Source organism: Amia ocellicauda, chromosome 17, assembly GCF_036373705.1.
Source record: "Amia ocellicauda isolate fAmiCal2 chromosome 17, fAmiCal2.hap1, whole genome shotgun sequence".
NCBI classification, from domain to species: domain Eukaryota; kingdom Metazoa; phylum Chordata; class Actinopteri; order Amiiformes; family Amiidae; genus Amia; species Amia ocellicauda.
This window is the reverse complement of record NC_089866.1, coordinates 7207501-7229947: the sequence shown is the minus strand read 5'-3', so window position 1 is coordinate 7229947 and position 22447 is coordinate 7207501. Positions and strand designations below refer to the sequence as shown.

The following is a 22447-nucleotide window of genomic DNA, read 5'->3' as shown; positions in this document are numbered from 1 at the left end:
TGCGTACATGGAATTTGTCACCTGCTTATTTATAAGCAGAGCACAGCTTTATATTCTCTGCTTCCTTCTGTGCACCGCTGCTTCAAGGTTGTATCTCAATATCTAAATCCAGACAGAATTACTGTGAAAAGTCGGCTCATTGCTGAAAGGGCTCTTGTAAAGCCTGAGGGCCTGAATAGTAAGGTGACAATAGATGGGACAGATTAATTACTGTATTCTTCTTCACGAGGCAGCTAGCTACTTTTCCAAATCTTCAATTTCTCATCAACCCCATTTACAATTCAATGTTTCTGTTAGAACTTAATATTTCAATTGATGAACTCCTTATATGTGTAATTGAAGTATACCCTCCCCCCCGTCCCTTCACACTGACACACACTCACACACACACGCACACAAACACACACACACACACGCAATCTTGAATTAAGCTTCTTAAGTGTCATTACTAACGGTCATCACCCTATTAAGATTAACTTAGTGATATTCAGCTAGTCATTTTCATTTTTATAGGTGGTTTTACAGACTTCACTGAGTTTTTATTGCAAGTTCTGCTTATTCACTCTGACGGTATAAAAAGGAAAATCAATTTAAAAAAAGCTATTTTCTGTGAACTCTGCGTAGCACTCTAGATTTTCATTGCACTTGCAATTAATATTTATTTTGGATGAAATATAAAGCATCGGTTAGCAGATAGTGAAGATCAGAAAAAGGTTTTTAAAAATACAAAGAAAAAAATGATGGTGAAGGAAAAACAGTCCTCGACTTACAGACATGGACTTACAGACAGAATGGTTGGACGGATGTGATCCAACTAGTTCTCAAGAATGAGTACAACAATACCTGAATCGCCATGTTTCCACAGATGTAGCTGAAGATGTAGGTCTGTGTACCAAATTGTATTGTGTCTTCTGTCCTGCACTGTCTCCAAAACACAGAACAAAGTTTATATGGAAACCAAATGGAGGGGACTATAGGCACTTTATGGTCATTTTACCTATCTGTCGGTCATGAACTGCTTCCACCAGGGACTGCCACTTTATTGGATAAAGAAAACTTAAATTTAGCAAACTATACGCAGTGAATTAACCCGACTGTTGTGTTTTTTTTCTACCTGACGCACATCTGGCTCTGATTCAGTGACTGTTGTATATGCCTTGTGGGTCAATTTTTCAATATGTTAAAAAAGTTAAAGAAGGGAACGAGAGACTAGAGCTTTTCCAGGCACATAACACTGAAGATACATAACATTGTAAATAAACTTGAGCAGGGCTGTTTTTTTCCCTAATTCTGTTGTGGTATTGGTCAAGGGAAGAATTAAACGTAACAATCAGAATTATTTTCTTTTATCGTGTTTTATGTATTTATTTCTTTATTTTTGCAGTGCCAGGCTTCCCGTATCCAGCAGCAACTGCCGCCGCTGCGTACAGAGGGGCACATTTAAGAGGCCGGGGACGCACGGTCTACAACACGTTTCGGGCAGCTGCGCCCCCTCCCCCAATCCCAGCCTATGGAGGGTGAGTAACACACCCGCCAGCTCATCTATTAACACACAGCCCCACTAAACTAAATGCTTTTTGCGGGTGCGGTGCAGTGCATGCTGGTCTTGCTTCACCACAGAAACCAACCCAGCATGCGACCAATCCACAGCCTGAAGATGTGCACCTTGCACAGAGTAATGAAAAATGACTGTAATTTGTACTGTCATGGTTGGTGGCTTTAAGCATTTTATATGTCACATGTTGTTATGTAAATTCTCTTAGAGATTGAATGCTGTAGAAAAAAAAACCCGTTAACAGTTGAAGATTATTTTATTATTTTATTTTTAAGTTGAAGACTGCAAGCATCTGGTACTTAAGGCTGGAGAGAGCTTTTAAAACAAAAAAAAATCCCCTCACTTTTGTAAGCCCATCCCATTTATTCAATTATATTTTTTAGTCTAGTTAGGATTCTGAATGATCTGATAATGAAGACCTTTTATACATTCACAGTAGTTTATTATAATTGTGTTCCTGGTAGTTGAATTATTGTCATCCATGCCTACAATAATATATATCTACTTCATCTGGGAAACAATGTAACATATTTTCGGGAGAAGAGAGTGTTAGCTTGTAGGACAGAAAGGTGATATGTGACATGTGCCTATTAAAATACGTTTAAAGATGAGTACATTGATTATACAAAAATGAACATTGATTTTCAGTAAAACATGTTTTTGTTTACTTAAATTTTTCTCTTTAAATGTGCTAGTTTCCAAAGGTGAACATTGATTTTATAGAATTTATAACTTGTGAGGTTATTTAACTTAAAACACACACTGGCCAACATTAAATAAAATGATCACCACATAAAACACAATGTAGTGGAATTAAAAGTATTATACTATACATTAATTTAACATGCTTTAGTTTTGAAGACTATTAATCCTGAACCAGGACATGATATGTTCATGAAAGACAAATGTCTTATTGAACAGAAATTTCTAAAAGAAAAACAATATTGTTTTAAATCGTGGGATTGCTGTCTGGATATTCAAAGGTTGACAAATCCAGCCACACTATCAATGAATGAATGCTATTTTAAAGGCTTTTATTTTCCACTTGGCCAATAGTGCCTGTCAGCAATACCACATCAGTCTAGTATAACCTGTAACTTGATCTACACTCGTATTGATGCTTAAACAACACAGCCCAATATCTTAGAAAAGACAACACAGTGAAAGGGGGATAAAAACCTCTTGTACACGCCAAAGTACAGATTTATTACCTTACAAATCAAATTGTTGCTGTTTCCAGCACTATATTACAGATATAGTTTTGTTATTAAAGTAGATTTCTCTCTCATCTACATTTCTCGTACCCCAGCCTCCTTCCACCCCCACACATGAAAAATGCTTGTATTTCTGTCTTTTGTCTTTTCATTTCTTCCTTTTGGTTTTTGTTAACCAGACTAACCTCCACAGAGCAGGGCTTGGTGGAGCTTGCATGTGGAAATGCACTAATATGGATGTTTTTCTTTGTGTGTGCATCTTTCCAGTGTTGTATACCAGGATGGATTTTATGGTGCAGATATTTATGTAAGTATTCATTGATGCGCATGCTGTCCTTGAACATTACCCCAGCCATTCTTCTTACAAGTTTGCGACGTTGGTGCAGCTCTGTTCGGTCTATTTACCATTTCTGGTCTGTCAGAATGAATCTGTGGAAGGATCTCTCATTGTGAAAGACCTTTTATTTCACTACATCTATCATTGGCCACCAGAACTGTATGAAGTCTTTTTTTGGCACAGATTGATTCTTAATGGCTTACAATACCGAACCAATATATTACTTGTGGTTAATATATACATTGGGTGTTCATGTTACACTTTGAGTAGGCCTACATTTTCTCTGAGCATTATTGATGTATCACACTAAATCATAAAACATTTAAACCTATTTTTCCTGTTGATGATGCCAACCACATTTGGGACCAAAGACTGTATTCTGTGAGTGAAAGAAGAAAGACATTAGCGTATTATGAATTATTTAAAATAGCAATCATGATACAGTATGCCAGAAACACATTTGCTGCAGGCTTTCCAGGTACAATTATTATATAAGTAGTCAAGCATGTGAAGGCAGTTGCAGTCTTAAATAGCCTTAAGATTTTCACAATTATGTATCACAGGACTTTAGGTTAATTGTCTCTAAATAAATGTATATGCATGCATACACACACACAAATATATATACTTGTATAAACATCCACTTATACAGAGAGAGAGAGCGAGAGAGAGAACAGCGCTGTATTAGTGAAACAGTCTTAACTATTAAGCATACCGAAATACTCATAAATAGCAAATGCCAATCATGACAGAGACAAATTAACTTGAAAAAAACTCTTCCTAAATGGACACTCATCTTGAGAACAGGCACTTCAGCATCAGAATTCATGACAAGTCTAATGTTATAAGTTAATGTACTTCGGGCCTGGTGCACCAATTATGGGAAACTACCTGAAATAAATATTAATGCAGGGTTTCCACAGGAGAACAAATACTGTAGAAAGTAAGTGTTAGTAAACTGTTCAGGTCACAAAGAAAATATTACCATATATTAGGGTAAACCTAGCATAATGAAAATGGTATGGCATGTTTGATTTCTCGAAACATTGTCAACATGTATAATAGCAACCTCTGTTCTCAGTAGGATAGTGGGCAGGAATTCAGTCTATATTTTTAGTTCCTGAATAAAACCAGAGAATGGAGTCTCTGGAAGAGAATGGCATGTGCCACTCACACCATATCTATCTGCTTAGAATATCAAAGGAAAAGTGTATAAAACAATAAACACATCTAAAAATGCTGTGACCATAATATGTTTAACTAATGTTCCCTTTCTTTTTCTGCCATTAGTGGAGTACCACTGAGGCTTAGATTGATTGCTTCAAATTGATATGAACATTAAATATTCATTAGAAAATATTAGAAAACATTACTTATATTTATTACAAATCATTCTTTGCAGAGCGTTCAGTTAAATTTGGTAAATTTTTGATGAGGGAAGGGAAATTAAGAAATGACAGCGTAAAGGGAGAGAAAATATATTGATACTGATATTCGCAGGGAAAACTGTCTAAATTTAGACGCATTGCAATGTGTGACATTCAAATATAAATGCTGTATGGAGGAAAGACATTTTTAGGTTTAGTAATTGATGTATAGAAATATTCATTAAAGCAGCTGGCAATAGAAAACACGTCTTAAAGACTTTACTGTTTTGCATTCTTGTACATGATGATTCCCATGATGCATTTGTTATTCAAGCAATATATATATATATATATAGATTGGTCCAACTTACACTGGGAGATGCATAATATAATAGCATTGCACCAAACAGAAAGGATTGAATATCTGATTATGATGTAAATTAACCCCTAAATGATGTAAATTAATAACATTAGAAGACGTCAATGACAGTACTCTTACTGTGACAGATTTATTTGTTGTTAATCATGTTACCTTAGGCCAATGATGCCTGATTTTTTATTTATTTATTTATTTTAATAAATTGAACTGAACTGGTCATTTCAAAATCTTGTTACCGTGTAGCACAATCATGTTGAGCAAACTTGTAAGAGAATGGCCTTATGGGTTCATTGTATATTCATTTTTACATTCAAATCATTATTTCTGTTTCATTATAGCGTAGTTTTTCAAGAGCCTGTGTATGGCAATAAGTTGCAGCAGGTATGGAGAACTGAATGGTAAAAGGATTCATCACTGAATGTGGATTGCTGTGAAATCATACTAACAGATCAGTCGCTGGGAGATTGTTTAATTGGATAAAAGGGCAGGCTCTCAAATTAACCACTAGACATCTGCAGTGTATGTTTACACATCATCTTGAATGATAAGACATGAGTGGGAGACAGCATCATGGACAAAAACTCATCTAGATAAGCCTTTTACACCATGTTACTCAAATCTGTAACACATCTGAAATGATTTATATTAGGCCCAAACTCTTGTCTTATATGAAAACGTTAATTTCATGTATATTTAGGTTCTTATTTGAAGATGTCAGTAAGGTATAGTAAGACAGCACTCATCAATACGAATGCCACATTTAAAAGTTCTAATTAAAAAAAGAATAATTGCAGTATTACTACACAAATCATTCATTAATTTCTAGCTAAATAGAAAAGGAATGCTGATAAAAGAATATTAATATAATTCAGACATATAATTGTCAGTTTATAGTTTGTATTTTGAGACATAGCAAGAATAAAAGACACACTAAAACATGTAATGTATCCAATCATTTACCAATAAAGTCAAACCAGTAGATAAGGATAAAGAACACATATAAAGAAGGGGGGATGATTTGAGGCCTTTTGAAACCGGAATGGTCTTTCTAAGCCGATAGAAGTGAGATCATAGTTCCCGACAGGGTCTCCACTGGGGACACAGGAAGTCCCCAGATCAGTCCAGAAGAAGTGTAAAGGGAAGAGGGGAGGTCACTTCTCAGAGCTCAGATTAGTGCTTCCTTGCTGCTTCTCCATAAAGGACTGGCACTAGCATACACTTTGTCTCCATTTCTCCCAGCAGTGGTCACTGTAGTGCAGGCCTAGTCTGTGCTGCTGTGCTGCTAGGCTGTTCCTATTAACACCATGAGCTCATAGGATCTATATTTCAATCATTCCAGATAATGGGATTCACTTTTCGTCCTTTTATGGTAACTAGGAATCCAAGTCTATGCATTTAAACGTTCATAGAATATGAGATACGAAGACATGGATTACAAAATGTAAACAGATGGTGCTGTCTCTCATTGAGGTCTCTCTCTGTTATTATTATGATTGTTATTAAAGACATTCTACAGAGAAGAATCATCTAATTCAAATAAAGCCTAGAGCAAACCTCTGAAATGAAGCGTCTTCCTCTGAATTCATGAGACTGACCCCAGAGTAATCTATTATCTAACAAAATGCAGGTTAAATACATATTATGTTCTGGGTGTGTCCGATAAGATATGATGAGATAAAACTTCCCTGTAGAATGTAGGCTCCAGATTTTGTGACGATCTGGAAGCTTAAAAGAAAACATGCAGATGCCTAAGGGGGCTTACTCCAAATGACGGCTTGTGGTGAATGGTGACCAAATAATAAAGAGAGGAGATCTTTTTGTCTGAAAGATAAAGCAATCAGGGGATTTATTTTATTTTATTTTTACTTGTTTCACTAAGCTTGCAAGAATACACAGAGTGGGCTACTGTCCCAAAGGATGATGGGGCGTCAAGTTCTAATTGGAACGTACATAGTGTTTGCGTTATCTGTGGAGACCGGGTTCTGTTTGTTAATTGGCATGCTGAGATCTTTTTGGAAATAGTTGATGTAACACTCTGGTCCATTGAACATGGAACTCTGCTGTTTTCACAGTTTGATAATCAATGCATCACTGCACACGATTCGTTTCCAGTGTGCGTTTGTTTGTCCTGTTTGCTTAATTGAACAGCTGCTGCTACTGTTACATATGATACAATTAGCATTTTAGAAAACCTTATTCCTTCTATAATAGCTGCTTTACATAATTAATCCTGAATTTTGTTAACATCTCAAACAAATGCAACAGTGCAATCAAAATGCTAAGCTGACGAAGTCTGACAATATTTTAGGTTTTCAACATTTCTGTCTTTACAAAAATAATAAGAAAATAATATATATGCTTATATACAGTACATACATACGCGCAAACAACTGCATGATTTGTATCATGTTTTATTATTAACAGGATCCTTAAAAATAAGACCATACAGTAGAAATGAAATGCCTTTTAAGTTTTATTGTGGTGTTGTATAATTAATATTGCTAAAAAATAAAATCACTAAGTTGATTTTAGTTCTAAATATATACTTACTTATATGACAACAACATATTTCATCTTAGGAAGGCCTTTGGAAGAAAATGTAAATAAGAAGTATACATTTAGGATTTGTATTCTGAATTTCAATTTAAACTTGATTTTCTAAAGAAAATGTTCAGTACAGTACAGTACATCTGGCAGAGGGATAGAAATGGACACCATGCTATAGAAATGCTAAGGTCAACAAGATAATCTGGGCCATCAAAATCATTGGGGCAGCTGTACATCTCAAACATTGTGCTTCACTGTGAACCAAGGCATGAAGAAAAACAATGTGTGGATGAGGAGATGTTTAAATTCACTTAAAAAATAAAACATGCTCAGGAGGTTTATTTTCAGAGATAATAAAAAAGACTCTTTAAAAGAGAGGAATGTTCTAGTTTAACCCTACAAATAGTCTTCATGCTTAAACATCCTTAAAGACCGATGGCCCACAAACAGAATTAACCAGATCTTCATGCTTCTATGGAGTTCACTTCACCTGACTTACAATACATAGAAAAAATGTTATTTAGTATGGAAAAGGTCATAAACGGAGTAAATTGTAGGTTGATGTCATCTTACACAAGAAAGGAGCCACATTAGTCCTTGAAACCATCCAAATATCGATTCTCTTGACATGCTTCCCTTTGAAGAGCAAGACGGAACAGTTTGGTTTACAAGTGAACACTTCCATTCACAACAGACCGCACAATGTGTACCGTTAGCTGTTTTCCGATTTATCTCGACTAAATACCTAACGATAAATACATTGTGCTTGAGAGTTTAAAATGTAACAAACAAGTGATTTACACTGGTGATTGATTATATATATATACATGCATATAAAAGAAAGATCTACTTTGCAGCAAATCCAATCTGACCTTGGGCTGACCATTACACAGTACAGACTTTGAAATGTTGAAAACTGACAGATATTGTTTGCATTAAAATAAGCAACCCCCGCGAACATCTCTTTGTGTGTTGCCTTTTCTAGGGTGGTTACGCTGCCTACAGGTATGCCCAGCCTGCCACCGCAACTGCAGCTGCCTACAGTGACAGGTAAGTAACTATTTTACACTGCACAACCTCACACACAGGGACAGGGATACTGCTTACCAGCTACTGTTTAAACACAAACTTAACATAGCGAATAATTGCAGTTGTTGTTTCTTTCCCTCGGAGTGCTTTTCTCTTCCATCCACACTTATTCCATCCCGGTTGTCCCTCTTTTCAGTTTTTACAGAAGGGAACACGAGAGACCAGGGTGATGTATGTTAATACGTCTGCTTCCTATCTGAATGGAGCCTATCGAGATATAATTGGCAGATGAGATTAATTGAAATATTACAGCAAATGTAATTGGCTAACGCACAGCCACGGAATGTCACAACAACTGTATCGGGCTAATTAACACTTCTCTAAATAAAGAAACAGTGTGAGGCTAAAAGGGAGAACGTACATGTACCATACTGTGATTTCCCATATTTTATTACCCCCATTACATTACTCAACTGGGATTTACCCAGGACACACTTAAAATAGTAATTATAATTTATTTTGAAAAATTAAAAGTAGGTTTTGCATATGGGCGGCCAAGTTGAACTTGTAATCATTTTTGTGTTGTTTAAATGGTGTCAATGTCATCACTTTGGAGGAGTGGTTCGAACACGCATATACACTTGTGTATGAGGGGCCAGCACTGCTGTAAGTCAGACAAGCCTTGCATGCAGGAGTTTGCAGCCAATGAAATCTTAGGGTTTGATACAATCTTGCATGGAAGAGAAGCCAGCCAATCTCAGAAGCGTCTAAGCGAATTATTTCACTTCCTCATCTTGCATCCAAAGAAAGACATCCAATCAGAGCCTGGCTCTACTAGCCAGTCACTTCTCCTAGTACTTGCTACAGCCGCTGTTCTCCATTCATGATTTGAGCTAATGCAGTGCTGAAATGGATATCTCCTGGATTTAAGTCCTCCAGCTCGTCGTTTTTTTAACCTAGAGTTTTTGGATTCTTATTAAGCTGCATAAGAAACACAAACAAGAAAATATAATCCCTTTTATTAGTCCCTATTTTATAACGGCTATAAAGTCATCAGGGCGAGTTATTTTCTAATCACGTTTTCAGCTCATTTTCAGATGAACAAATGCATCACTTACTTATTATTTTTTTAACTGAAAGCCGTCCAGTGTATGTGTTGATTCTTATTTACGCTTAGTGAAATTGAAATAATATCTGATCATAAGATTTACTTATGTGGGATTTGATTTGAAGTGTTAAATTGCTCTTATCGACAAAGTTCAGTTCCACTTTGGTTATCTGAGTTTGCCGTGTATGTATTTAGTTAGTTGATGTGAGAACTTTTGAAATGTATGAAAGGTAACAGTTTTAATTAAATATGACCGACAGACTGGAGATTGGTTATTCTTTTGCAAACAGTCCAGTACAAGACCAGAAAGTCTGAAGATTGGCTTTGGTGTTGCATGCAAGATTAAAAAGCCTGACAGTTATCTCCCACGTTGCATGTGAGGGTAAAAGTCCTGCTGGTTGATTCTCATCTTGCATGGACAGCTGCTGGTACGATATCTTTTTGTATGCAAGATTAGGAAACCTGACAAATGGCTATTCTTGTTTTTTGTTTTATTTATTGATGTATTTCTGTACTTATTTATTTGTATTTATTTTATTATTCTTGCATGCAAGATTGTAATAGATCCTTGGATTTCATTGGCTGTAATCTTGCATGCCACATCAATATCTTGCATGCAAGTTTTTGAGGAATTATGGCGGTGTTAGCAACCAATTGTATTTGACCCACCTTGTAAAACTGCAGTGGTGTTTATTTGTCACCAGATCTGTAGCTAAAGAAATTGCTGGATACAACATACTGGATTTACTTCAAAGTAGTGGCACATCAATTACACTGTGACTACACTGTAGTTAAAATGTTATTATATGTGATTACTATGTTGTCCCATTACAGCAAGAATTATAGTTTTAAGTACTCAGTTTTAATTTACTTTTAATATAAGGATAACTTTTATCCTGATGAGAAAGTATTGCATTCAATACACACAGTTAAGGCTAGGAAAAAAGTACCTGTAGTGTAGCTATTGATAGACAATGTGCTTTAATTTTGAAGTGCTATTGAATACATTTTTCAGTATCTAAATATTGTAACTTTTGGGGATCTGTATTTGTTTGTTTGTTTTTGACTGTAATGGGATTGTGCACTTAATTAGATTAACTTCAGATTATTAGTTAAAATGCTCCTTCGATATTGTAGGATTTGTGTTTGTTTTCTATGGGAAACTCTTAAGGTTTTTGTGGTTGTTGTTGTCGTTGTCTATTGTCATTCCATGGCAAAGATTTGGCGTCTTTCCTGAACGTACTTTACCGCTGTAGCTGAGGAAAGTGCTCTAGTGTATGGAGAGAGGAAGCAGCAGTTTAATCAATTTCCCTGCTAAAGTGAAAAGCTTCCAGATTCTCCCTTGACCTTTGACGCTGCACACCAGGGTAGTCAAGCGGTAGAATATGAGTGTTCTTGCAGGTGTGTCAAGTCTACATGAAGTGGGGCGCTGCATGACAATGGCAGGATGCAGGAAAAACACATTGGCTTATATTTCCTCAGAATCTGCATTGGTTTCAAAATCTGGTGTGTCGCTGTGGCCAACCTGCGGTACAGTCTTGTAACTTTGTAACTTTCCTTCTCATCAAGAATATTATATATTAAAATGGCTGAATCTGGTATTTGTAAGGCCCTATTCAAAGGTTTTATGAATAGTTAAATGGAAGTAAAATGCCTTTCAGAAAAGAAATTATAAAAATGCTTTGCAAAAAAACATGTATTTTGCAGTGCAGACCCTCAGCCATTATCCATCTTGAGTCACAAAACCTTCATAAAGTTTGCATTTGTCATTAATTATTTCAGTTTAGTAATACTTCATTTTGCTTTGTAAGTGTGAGAGATGAATTGCATGTGGGGTTCAGTTGTTCAATTGTCCAGACAGTAAAAGTCAGGTAAGTAGAAACGTTATATTTCAGGAACACAGTAAAATGGCAGTCAGATGGCCAGAGTATGTTTCTTTTTATTTTCGTGTGGAAGGGTCCACTTGTTTCTTCAATATCAGTATTAATTTTATCAATAAACACATAAAATAAAATAGATTTGCTTCATTAGTGGTTTTAAGAGCAGAGTGCTGCCAGAATTGCTCATGTTTGATCTATTTCTTATTTTGACACTATTCAGATGAAATACTTGAAAAATCTTACTTGTATTCAATAGCACAAGTTCTTAATTATTACCTCAGCCATTGAATAGGTACTTTTTTGGTCTTTCTCCCTCATTTGAAAATGGTTTAAGGCTTTTATGTTTTAAATGTTTCTTGAAATACTAATTTGGTGAACATATTAATATTGGCTTTTAAGTATGTAGTCCAGTTGTATGTAGATCATTGACTTTGTTCATTTTCACAAGAACTTCCAGGGGAGTCATTAGAACAGTGTAGTTTGCAACAGTCAATATTGTAGCAGGTTGAAAGTGTTCCTGGGTAAATAGTGCTAAAGACAATGGCCACAATGAATGATGAATGAATGACGAAGTAAAATAACTAGTATACTTTTGAATTGAACAAACAGAAGACTGCTAATCAGATGTCTTCAGTGAAAAATGTATCCCGTGAATGACATCATTTTCAATTTAATCATGTTATTTGCAATGAAGGTGTTCAGTGTTAAAGAGAGTGACAGTCAAGCCTAGGTCATAGGTAGGGATTTAAACAGGCTGTACGTCTTTATCAAAACATTGAAGCCAAAGCAGATTATGGCGCAGGTGTGATGTTCCTCTTTCTTATGTTATTTTCTTTTCTATTTGTGTTATTTTATATGCCAACGTATGCTGAAGTCCAGAGCATTGTGTCCATTAAGTGGTCTTCATTTGGAATGTGCAGTTGATGTTCTCTGTGAAACGCATGTCTAAGAGCAAAGCTGGCCACTACTACACCTTTCAGAAAAACCTGTAAGAACTGCAAGATATCATTGGCTGCTATATGTTAAGTTTGTGATTTGGCAGTGTGTAAACAGACGTTTTACCATAGGATTCAACATTCATAATAATAATAATAATAATAATAATAATAATAATAATAATAATAATAATAACAATAACAACAACAACAGATATAGGTTTCTTCATCTGTAATCACACACATTTTAGTATTTAATCTGGTATGTATGATAGCACAATACTAAGATCATGCTCTACTTGTGTTTAGATTACCAATTATTCAAATCTGAAAGGGAATTGACAAGCAATAAAAAAAGAGAGAGTGAAACGTGAATTACCTTGAGAGACAGGAGCAGTTGTCGTTCTCTAATGACCAAAAAACATTGCTTTTGTTTTTCAATTAGGCCTTTAAAAAGTGCTGTTAATCCACTTGTCATATGATGCATATTATAGTAACATTTGTATTCTCGATTAGTTAACTGAACTACATTAGTTGTGTTATTTATAGTTAGCTTACAAATGTAACCTTCATGCATGATGGAAACTCTTAATTAGTTTTCATAATCAATAGGTGGATGGTTAAACATTTTGTTCCATCCAGATGATCTAGGTTTTAGTTCTGAGAATTATGTTAAATAATATATTGCTATTAAAGTACACCCAAGAACTTCCCTTTCAACCAGAACGTTTGGCATTTGTTTTAGCTCAGTTTAGTATATTTTCTGAACCTATAACTGAGATTTTGTTGTAAAGGTGTGAATCTCAGATTCTGATTTAATGAGAAACAAAGTTATGACCCTTGCCCATTTTTTAAAAGTTTTCCAAAGAAGTCTAACAGTTGCCGTAGTACTACACGATTACACCATAAATTACAGATGGGTGGAACGCAATAATCTGTGGAAATATTCATAATTGGAAGGAAAAACACAATTGCACTGTTGACTCCCTCAAACATTACACATTAAGACATTACACATTGTTCAACATTGTTCAAAAGTGCTACTAGTACTGTCAAAGTCTCAATTAAAACACTTGGTCTAAGCAACAGTCTTCAAAACATTTCTGCCAACATGTCCTCCTAACTTGTACATTTAAATACCATGCAATACAATCTTTTTCAGAATAGTTGTTGTTATTAATATTTGTACTACTCGTGCCTGGATAATTATGCCAACTGGTGTGTTAGGTATTTCTTTATTAACTAGATACCTTGAAGGAAAAATCTCTCCTGACATAGGAGCAGTCAGCAATTGAATATATCAACATGAATTGTTATCAAGGTATCACCATTGATATGTATAGTTCTGTCTTATAGAATTGAAATACTCAATGCTTAAGTTTAATCACTTTGTTGTATTGCTTTTAGTGTTTCAATTTCCAAAAAGCGCATGCTTCATACCCTAAATTTGTGTGCTGTTCTGAGAATTAGATAAGAGGAATTGTTTAGCAGAATCTCTTAGACATTTGTGTAAATTAATAGTTTCACATTGGCAAGACTGCAATAGTAGGTCAGTGGACCCCAAGGATATTCTTCTAAATACAAAATAAGCATGCACTCTCTACGATGCATGGATCTCTTTGTGCACATAGCCTTTCTTTCATAGTTTGCGCTGTAAAAATGCATGTTTGCATAAAACAGTCTTTTGTCATGTGCCATAGATGTATATTTGTAGGATATTATAGTTTACCCTTCCAACTACATAGAAAACATGCAAGCTTATACTACTAAGTCACAAGTGAAATCCAGGCTTCACCATGTGTAATGTTCATAGCTCTTTTTTTTTTCTTCTTTTCACCATTATTATTTTCTCCATATAAATAAACCCAGCATGTTTTTTCTTCCATAACTCCTGGCGGCCTCCTGTCGTGAGGCTGCGATGAGACTTCGTTTCCTTTGCTCGAGTTACATCCATTTACCGAGAGCACCTTTCCCTTTCCCCATCTTCAGACATCCACTCAGTCGGCAGACAGCACATTGCCCAGTCAGCAAGCGGTATTGTGAATTTTATCTTCTCTTGCAGAAATCAATTCGTCTTCGTTGCAGCAGATGAAATTTCTTGTAACACCTCTTCAGGTAAAAAAAAAAAAAAAGAAAAAAAGAAAAAATATATCACTGATACCTTTCTGATGCATCTACGAGGGAACCTACACCCCTACATATCCTTTTTTTATTTTATTTATTATTTTATGCACACAACAGTTAGGGCTGTTATGGCCCAGCTGTAGACAGCTGTGTTATTATTTATGGCCCTTTACAATTAAATGTTAATTTTCATTTATTTTTTTCCAAGTTAAGCTGTTTGGATCATGCATTGTGAGCATACAGATCTACTCGGTAGCATACCCATTCACACTTCATCTATTTTCTCATCCATCTGGCAGTTTCAGAGGAGCACAACTTCACTGAGATGAAAACAAGTAAAACAAAATCTCTCCTGCTGGGAGGGGCTGGATCCTGTGCCATACTTTTAAATTCTTCCCCCTTCCCTATCATTAAGAATTACTCCATTGGGTATTCAAGAGTATATTGAGGTGTTTTGAACACTACTTAGATTTACCACTAGAATCAAGAATAACTTATATATGTGTGTGTGTGTGTGTGTGTGTGTGTGTGTATATATATATATATATATTTTTTTTTTATATATTATATATATAAATGTGTATTTGTTTGTGTACATGAGTGTGTGTGTGTGTCTGTCTGTCTGTGTGTGTTGTTTCTTTTTTTCCCTTTTTAGTTTTTTATGCCATCATCCACTTTTTAATTACCATAAGAGATGATCTTATCTTGAAATTACTTCACCTCAGAGCTCCAGTCCAAAACTCACTGCAGTGGCTCTGGTGTCAAAACAAGCCTTCATTCATCCATCCATTCGCTACTACAATTTTTGGAATCAAGACAATTGTGCAAACTGGGCTGCAGTTAAAACAGAACACACACACACACACACACACACACACACACACACACACACACACACACACACACACACACACACACCCCTGCCTACACAACTTATCCAGGAGTGTTTCAAAGACACAACTGTATCCCAGGATGGAATTTAAGACTCCAGAGCTTAAAGTATTCGGAATCTCTGAATCAGTCGTCAGAAACTCTGAATGACGAAGGATAATCTTTTAAGTACATGAAGACCAGCTCTTGCTAATTGACAGATAACCACATTTACTTTGTCTGGTTCCGGCCTCAGAGATTTGGCAGTTTTAATGAAATACTTTGAAAATGAAATTTGTAGTGTGTGTATTAAGTGATTGTACCATAAAGAAAGTATTACAAACTTTACCACTGCTAGTATTTCAATAATGCTTCCTTCACAATGGTAATGACTTGACAATATACATTAATTTGTATTATGTGGTGAACATATAATAATCATAATCATAATAGGGTATGAACACTTAACAATAAAAAAGTTATGCTGGACTTCTCTCTTTTATTTTGCCTGGATGAATTTTGATATTGTGTAACTTTATGTATTAACTATGCATTTCTCATATTGAAGTCCATGCAGCATAAGTGGTCAAATTTCCTGAATTCATCCTAACATTTAAAAGATATAGCACAACCATACAGGGTTGTAAGGGCATGGAAGGCAATCCCAAAGGTTCAGCCATTTCCAAACCAGTTTTTGTATTAAAGCCATTTCCAAACCAGTTTTTGTATTAAACCTCTATTGATCCCTTGTGTGTTAGGGCAGTTGAACCCAAAATATCTGGCTTTAGAGAAATTGATTTTTTGAACCCTCTGAAGACCTGTGCAAATGCCAGGAGGGAAGGAAAAGGGCACCATTTGTAAACTGCGGCAAATTGGTGAAGAAAAAGAGAGTGGGAATTAAACATGCAGTGTTGCGAATGCCTCGTGCCATTATGTCGCCACGAGAGAAGATGGGGAAAAATACCACACCATGATCCAGTTGTGACCTAAATCCCATCCACGCTTTTTTTGTAATCATCAGGTCAGATGCTTTCCTCCTGGTTGAGGGTTTGATGGCTTTGTGGTTGAAGAAATCCACGTAAAACCGAATCCGTGTAGAAAACTTTCCTCGAAATGCTACCGTGGTCCACAAGAGAGATTAAGAGTTGATGCTGATATTTTTATTTTTAGAAGACCCTTCAGAAACTCAAATTATTACGCATGTGAAAACACTGTTCCGATGATTGCATTACCTAATATCGAAAATGTATTTGCAATATGGTCATATAACTCAACACAGTTGTACATAAATATCACAAGTTATTCCATTTCCCTTGCTCATTGTTCCCAAGTTCATATACTTAGAAATTGAGAAATAAATGTTAACTGTTTAGATGAAGGTGAAATGATGTTTAGTGCAGCACTATTTTGAATATATATATATCTTGCAAATGTCAGACACCTACACCTACATAGCATTGCTATAAATTATGACTGGGAGAGTAAATCCTCACAAGAACATCTCAGACCTTGTGAGAATGTTTAACAAAAACAACATTTTAATACATCACAGTTCACAGCATAGGACGTGACCTCGGACATTCAATAAAATAAAATAAAAACGTTCCAGTTATTTTACTGGTCCATTTGATTTCTTGAAATTGATGCACTCTGAAGCTGCTTAACGAGTAGGAGGGACGCATGGGTAAAGACCTTAATACTGGTAAACATAAAAGAAAGATTTACTTCTGTCTCCAGTTCAATTTTAGCATATTTTCATCTCATTTTGCCATCTTTCAGCTGTACCCCGCTTGACCATTGATGTTTGCAATAAAGAAATACACATGTTCATAAACACATGCCTATCATTTAAATAGTTACTGTTTTGACCTGTAACACAGATAGGCTTGGTTTTGAATTATGTAAATGTATATGGATCTATTTTCTTTTTATTCTCTTTGAATTGTAGTTTATTAATAAAATGATTGATGGTTAACACATTCATTCCTCCAGGACAACATTCCTTTCGGGCACACAATATGCTCATTTGAACCTTGAAATGCATTGGTTAACTTACTTTCCCTTTCGAATCCATTATGTACCTCCTAGAAATCAACGTGGATTATTCTCTTTTGTTTTCTGTAGCATGTTCCTTCATTTTCATATAAAAAAACAACATCGGCTCTGTGTTTCACCATGTGTAACCTTGGAGTCACCTGTTCAAGCTTTGTGACAGCACGGTTTACAAATTCAGAGTTTGATCTCTGCATAGACTTAATACAAACTAATTAAAACTGTCCCTGTAAACAGAGATAACGTAGGTCAAATAAAGAAGACTGGGCTGGGCAGTGAAATAATAATAATACAAAAAAAAGCAGGCAGTACAGTGAATAGCAATTCATAACCTAATCTGCCGTGGATTAGCTCCTTAATCAGAGTGTGCAAGTAAATATGTAAATTAGGTAATTGACAGGCAGCATTCTGTGTTCGGATTGGCTCTTATCTAGTCCAAAACCCACGGCAGCCTGTCAGACCCCAAAGTGCAGATAACCCAGGTTACTTTATCACATGACCTTGTGGGACCACGTTCCTTCCTGTCAGTCAGACATTTAAAAGCGCAGGCTGGGAGAGCTGGATTGTGTTACAAACAACTGAGATAATTGGGGGCAGCACCTGTGTTGTCTGTAGGACATTGCCTAAAAGAGATTAAAAATTACACAGGAAGCTTTTATGCACTGAAAAGTGTTTTTTGCTGTTTTTGTTTAGTTTTTGGTGTGTTTTTATTGAATTAATTTTTGTTTTTTCAAACTACATTTAGTACGGCTTGGCCAAAGAAGTTCCACTAATAACATTGAAACATCTGTTTTTTTTTTTTTTTTTTGTTTTTTTTTCTGATAGCATAGTTACATGTAATTATTTTTATAAAGTAAATATAGATTATGGAGGTAAGTAGATTACTTGGAAATAAAATCAAAATATGGTTGTTTATGTAATTTTTGAATTAGACAGATGGTCATTAATATGTGGCATTATGTGCATTTTTAAGATTTTTGAAATAATGTGCATAATAGTGTAATATTTGTTCGATTCAGACATTTGTGAAAGTGTATTATTGGAATATTGTTGGTAAATACCATGGCTGCAGGTGAATCTGAACAGAGATCCTGCATAGAACAAATATCATAATTGGTTTCCTATCATTTAATAAAGTTTTTCAATTGGAGTTTAAATTAGAAACATGTTTTGATATCCAATATTTTTTATACATATACAGTATCTTCCCTATAATAACATCTACATTGACAATAGATGGTAAACCCATTGGAGATAGCATGAACACTTCCATCTTTTCTTCTTTCTTCAGGACAGCACACACCAGCCAATTTGTTCCCCTTTGTGCTCCTTCATAGTTTATACAGACCTTTTTCCAATCTGTATATTTGCACACTGATAGAAAAAAACAAATCCCACCCTGCTTGTTTCCATTATATCTTAATGGAAATGTTCTCTTTGAGTTGTTTTCTTGCTTTGCTTGCTCACTTCATCTCCCTTTACTGTTTATTTTGTAACAGTTTGGTTCCAGTAGCCCCTCATGCAAATTGTTGAAACCGCGAAGCCCCACCATGATATGTTAGGGAAAAGAAAACATTCGCCTCTGTCAGACATCCCAGGGCATAGTTTCTCATTCAGTTACATCAAGAGAAAACAGATCACCACCTAGCATTCGATAAATAACTTTCTATTACTGGTTTCTGTGCTTTGACTTTAAATTAAGCACATCACTTGCTAATTATAATCCATCTACCTACTACAAAAAATAATATCATCTAGCCCACATGACTGTGTTCCCTGGTCATTGACTTTGAAGTGTACAGTGCGTGTATGTATATATATATATATATATATATATATATACACACACACACAAAGATACACTGAATTCTTCCTAGTCAGTAACCAGGGAACACAGTCACAGGTGCTAGATTATATTACACACACACAGGGTGCTTTTAAAGGTAATTAGCCAATTCAAACAAAGTATTGTGGAAACTATGCACCATGGAGCACTACAATTTGGTACACAGTCAAATGGGACCATGGGGAATGTGCCATCCTACGTCTCAGTGAATAGCCCAACCTTACACCCTGTATGTGTATGTATATATATATGTATATATATATATATATATATATATATATATTTATGTATGTATCTGTAAAATAGACTTGCATCCATCCACACTTCTCAGAAAGAACGGTGTAACTCCATGTCTTTCTTTGCTGGTGATTGAACCTACAAGGTAAACAAAAGACAGACGAGCACAATATCAATTTAATAAGATCTGTAAACACACGGATTAGCTGCCGTTCTTCCCTGGTGGCATCCTTTTATTTATATCTTCCTTCATAGCCAGAGAAAGCAGTAGCAGTCTCCTCCCGCCCGGTATGTTTGCCATTATCACTTTGACAGCTTGCCTACCTTGTGCTAACAGTTTTAGGTCATTTCACATGGTCGGTCAAATGTGACAGCACGACAAGATTAAGTTGAGCTGGGGGGTGGTTTCATAATTTGTAAGTACTGAATGTCTGAAACTCTTTTGATTAGGCTTGAGAATGATGCATAATCCATGTTAGTCATGATCATATTGGGAATATGTGGCAATTGGATTCTGGCTTTAAAAACCTAATGCTTGAAGAATGCTATTGGAGTTGAATTTCTGGGATGTTTCGGCTAATGCATGTTGCATTTATCACATAGTATTTATTTCAAGAGTGCCTAATAATATGCACATACACACGGTGACTGATCTGAGATAAACCAACACATATCCTTAAACCTTATAACAGACACTCCTTATTTTTATTCCATTTGAGTTTATATAACTCAACTCATCTGAAATTGATGTAGATATGCTCAATATTCCTCAACTTTATGTATAGATGCAGTTTTAAAATCAATGTAGCTATCTATTAGAAAATGAAGTAGCATTGCTTTTAGTAACAAAATAAAACCCTGCCTGCATGAATTATTCTTTTTTATTCATTTTGAATCTGCCACAAGAAAGTGCACAGAACATTTACTTTTAATATTTTGATTAATAATTTTTACATTAAACATTCCTCATGTTTTAATAATTGTGGGCTTTAAAGGGTTGCAAAGAAGTAATGCATTAACATATCAATTATTTATATTGGTAATAACCGAAACAGTGAAATGCGTAATACATTTTAAAACCGCATGATATTTCTCATTACTTGACGTACATTACCATTTTATCTCCCAGTTTGAGTATCACTATCTCTACAAGGTCTGACATAATCCAAGGTGCAATTTCCTTTAGTGTTCATAAGTACATGGAAAATCAAGTAATCTGATCTTTGGCAGAAATCTTTTCAACCAAAAGGTGAGCCTTTTGTTAAGTAGAAGCTACACTACTTTCAGACAGTAGATGATTTATCTTAATAGCTTCAGGTAACACTTTTTCATTTGAAGATTTTGTTCGGCGAAACAACGTTCCGCATTGTTACCCCATCAGTTTCACATGTAGGAATGTGTCAGTTTCTGTGTTGTCATGATACTGGTTCATTGGATATGAGTATCCCTTATAAAACCCAAATGCTGCACGAGTTTAGTTTCCAAGGCATTTGAAAACCACAGTATTCAGTCAGGCCTTTATTAACCACAAAGTGAATGTATCTGTTGGACACCTGAAAATGACCTGAGTGCTGTTCTGGATGCTGTCAACACTATAAAGTAGAGTAGAACATTTTGAAAGCTGTCACTCAACTAAAAAGGCAACAGCATTGTAACCTCCAACAAAATGCAAATTGTGACACTACTGATTTTATATATATATATACACACATTACATATGCATTACAGTTCATATGTCAGAACCTTTGAAATGGCTGCATTGCATTGGTTTGATCACGTCAGCGATAGAATAAAAGACCGAATTTCAAGTGCATCAAGGGAGTCGACAGTTTAGCATTAGTTTCCAACTGTTGTAGGAGATACAGCGATGAATGGTTCACTTTGGATATCTAAGACTTTGACACATAGCTTTCTTTGGGGACTTCAGTGGGTAATAATGAGACTGTCAGCACAGAAGAGCCTCGGCTGAAAGAGAAGTTTTTACTTTTTTTTATACTGCTTTGAAAAATATGTCCCCTCTTTTATTCCTTGATCTGTCTTTCTGTAATCTCTCCAATTGTGTAAGAAAATCAGCAGACCTTGTATAATATATTAATACTATTGGCTTCCTGTGTTCCATATGTACAAATATCACGAAATCAGGTGGTAATCCAGGCATTAACTGCTAAACATAGCTAATCTAGTGAGAATTAGCTCACGCAGTACATACCCAGTCCTCACACTGTTACTCATAGGGAACGTATGTGACTTTACTGAGAGCTTTGTTTCACAGATTAGTCTAATCACACCCAGGTTCGCACACCCCATCCCATTCATCTGTAACTACTCCATTGTTGAAAAGAGATAAAAAATAATGTAGCAGAAATATGTGATAATTTGAAAAATTACCCAAGTACAGATACACGTTGGATTATTTGTATTGAAGTGTATTGTACTGTAAATGCTTCAGTAGACATTAGTACATCTTACAAAGTAGTAGGAGGGGGAGGGAGACAGTTTTTTTAAATGTCGGGGTCCACAACCTGAGTCTTTTACAATTTTAAAAAGGGTTGTAAATATGAAACAGCCCAGGATCTACTTCCCATTATTAAAACAATACATCAGTTCAGTCAATCAGTCATCAGACCTGTCCCTTTTTAAATTCAGATGGAGAGTATCTGCTATGTTCACAGTGGCAGCCCCGGCCGCAACCCAGCAATAGATCAGTGGAAACGGTGCTGTCAGATACCGGAGACATTGTTCTGTTTTAATCTAGAGAGAGAAGAGTAGTGATGGAGAAGCAGGAGGATGAAAATCTGGTCGAGGTTTCCACAGTGCCCGTGGGAGAGGCGCCCCCTGTTGGGAGGAGCTGATGTTGCCTCTGCTTCCTCACACTGGGTTAAGGACCGTATAGCAGGGACACTGCGGTTTCACCCCGTCACGGCTGAAATCGGCAACTTAGAGAATCAATCATAGATGTGACTCTCA

General features: G+C 35.7%; 1 protein-coding gene across 24 annotated transcripts in view; it reads left to right on the top strand.

Moving 5' to 3' along the window:
- rbfox1 (RNA binding fox-1 homolog 1) overlaps nt 1-22447 on the top strand; it is a 636526-nt gene that overhangs the window by 609350 nt on the left and 4729 nt on the right. For 9 of the 24 annotated variants that reach the window (XM_066689830.1, XM_066689833.1, XM_066689827.1 and 6 more), the window contains 3 exons: nt 1385-1517; nt 5191-5233; nt 8385-8449. In XM_066689830.1, coding sequence (XP_066545927.1) covers nt 1385-1517; nt 5191-5233; nt 8385-8449 — 241 coding nt within the window. Of the gene's footprint in view, nt 1-1384; nt 1518-3036; nt 3077-5190; nt 5234-8384; nt 8450-9044; nt 9095-14413; nt 14467-22447 lie in introns of all 24 variants that reach the window. The other 15 variants (XM_066689843.1, XM_066689832.1, XM_066689831.1 and 12 more) reach the window with 5 other exon arrangements.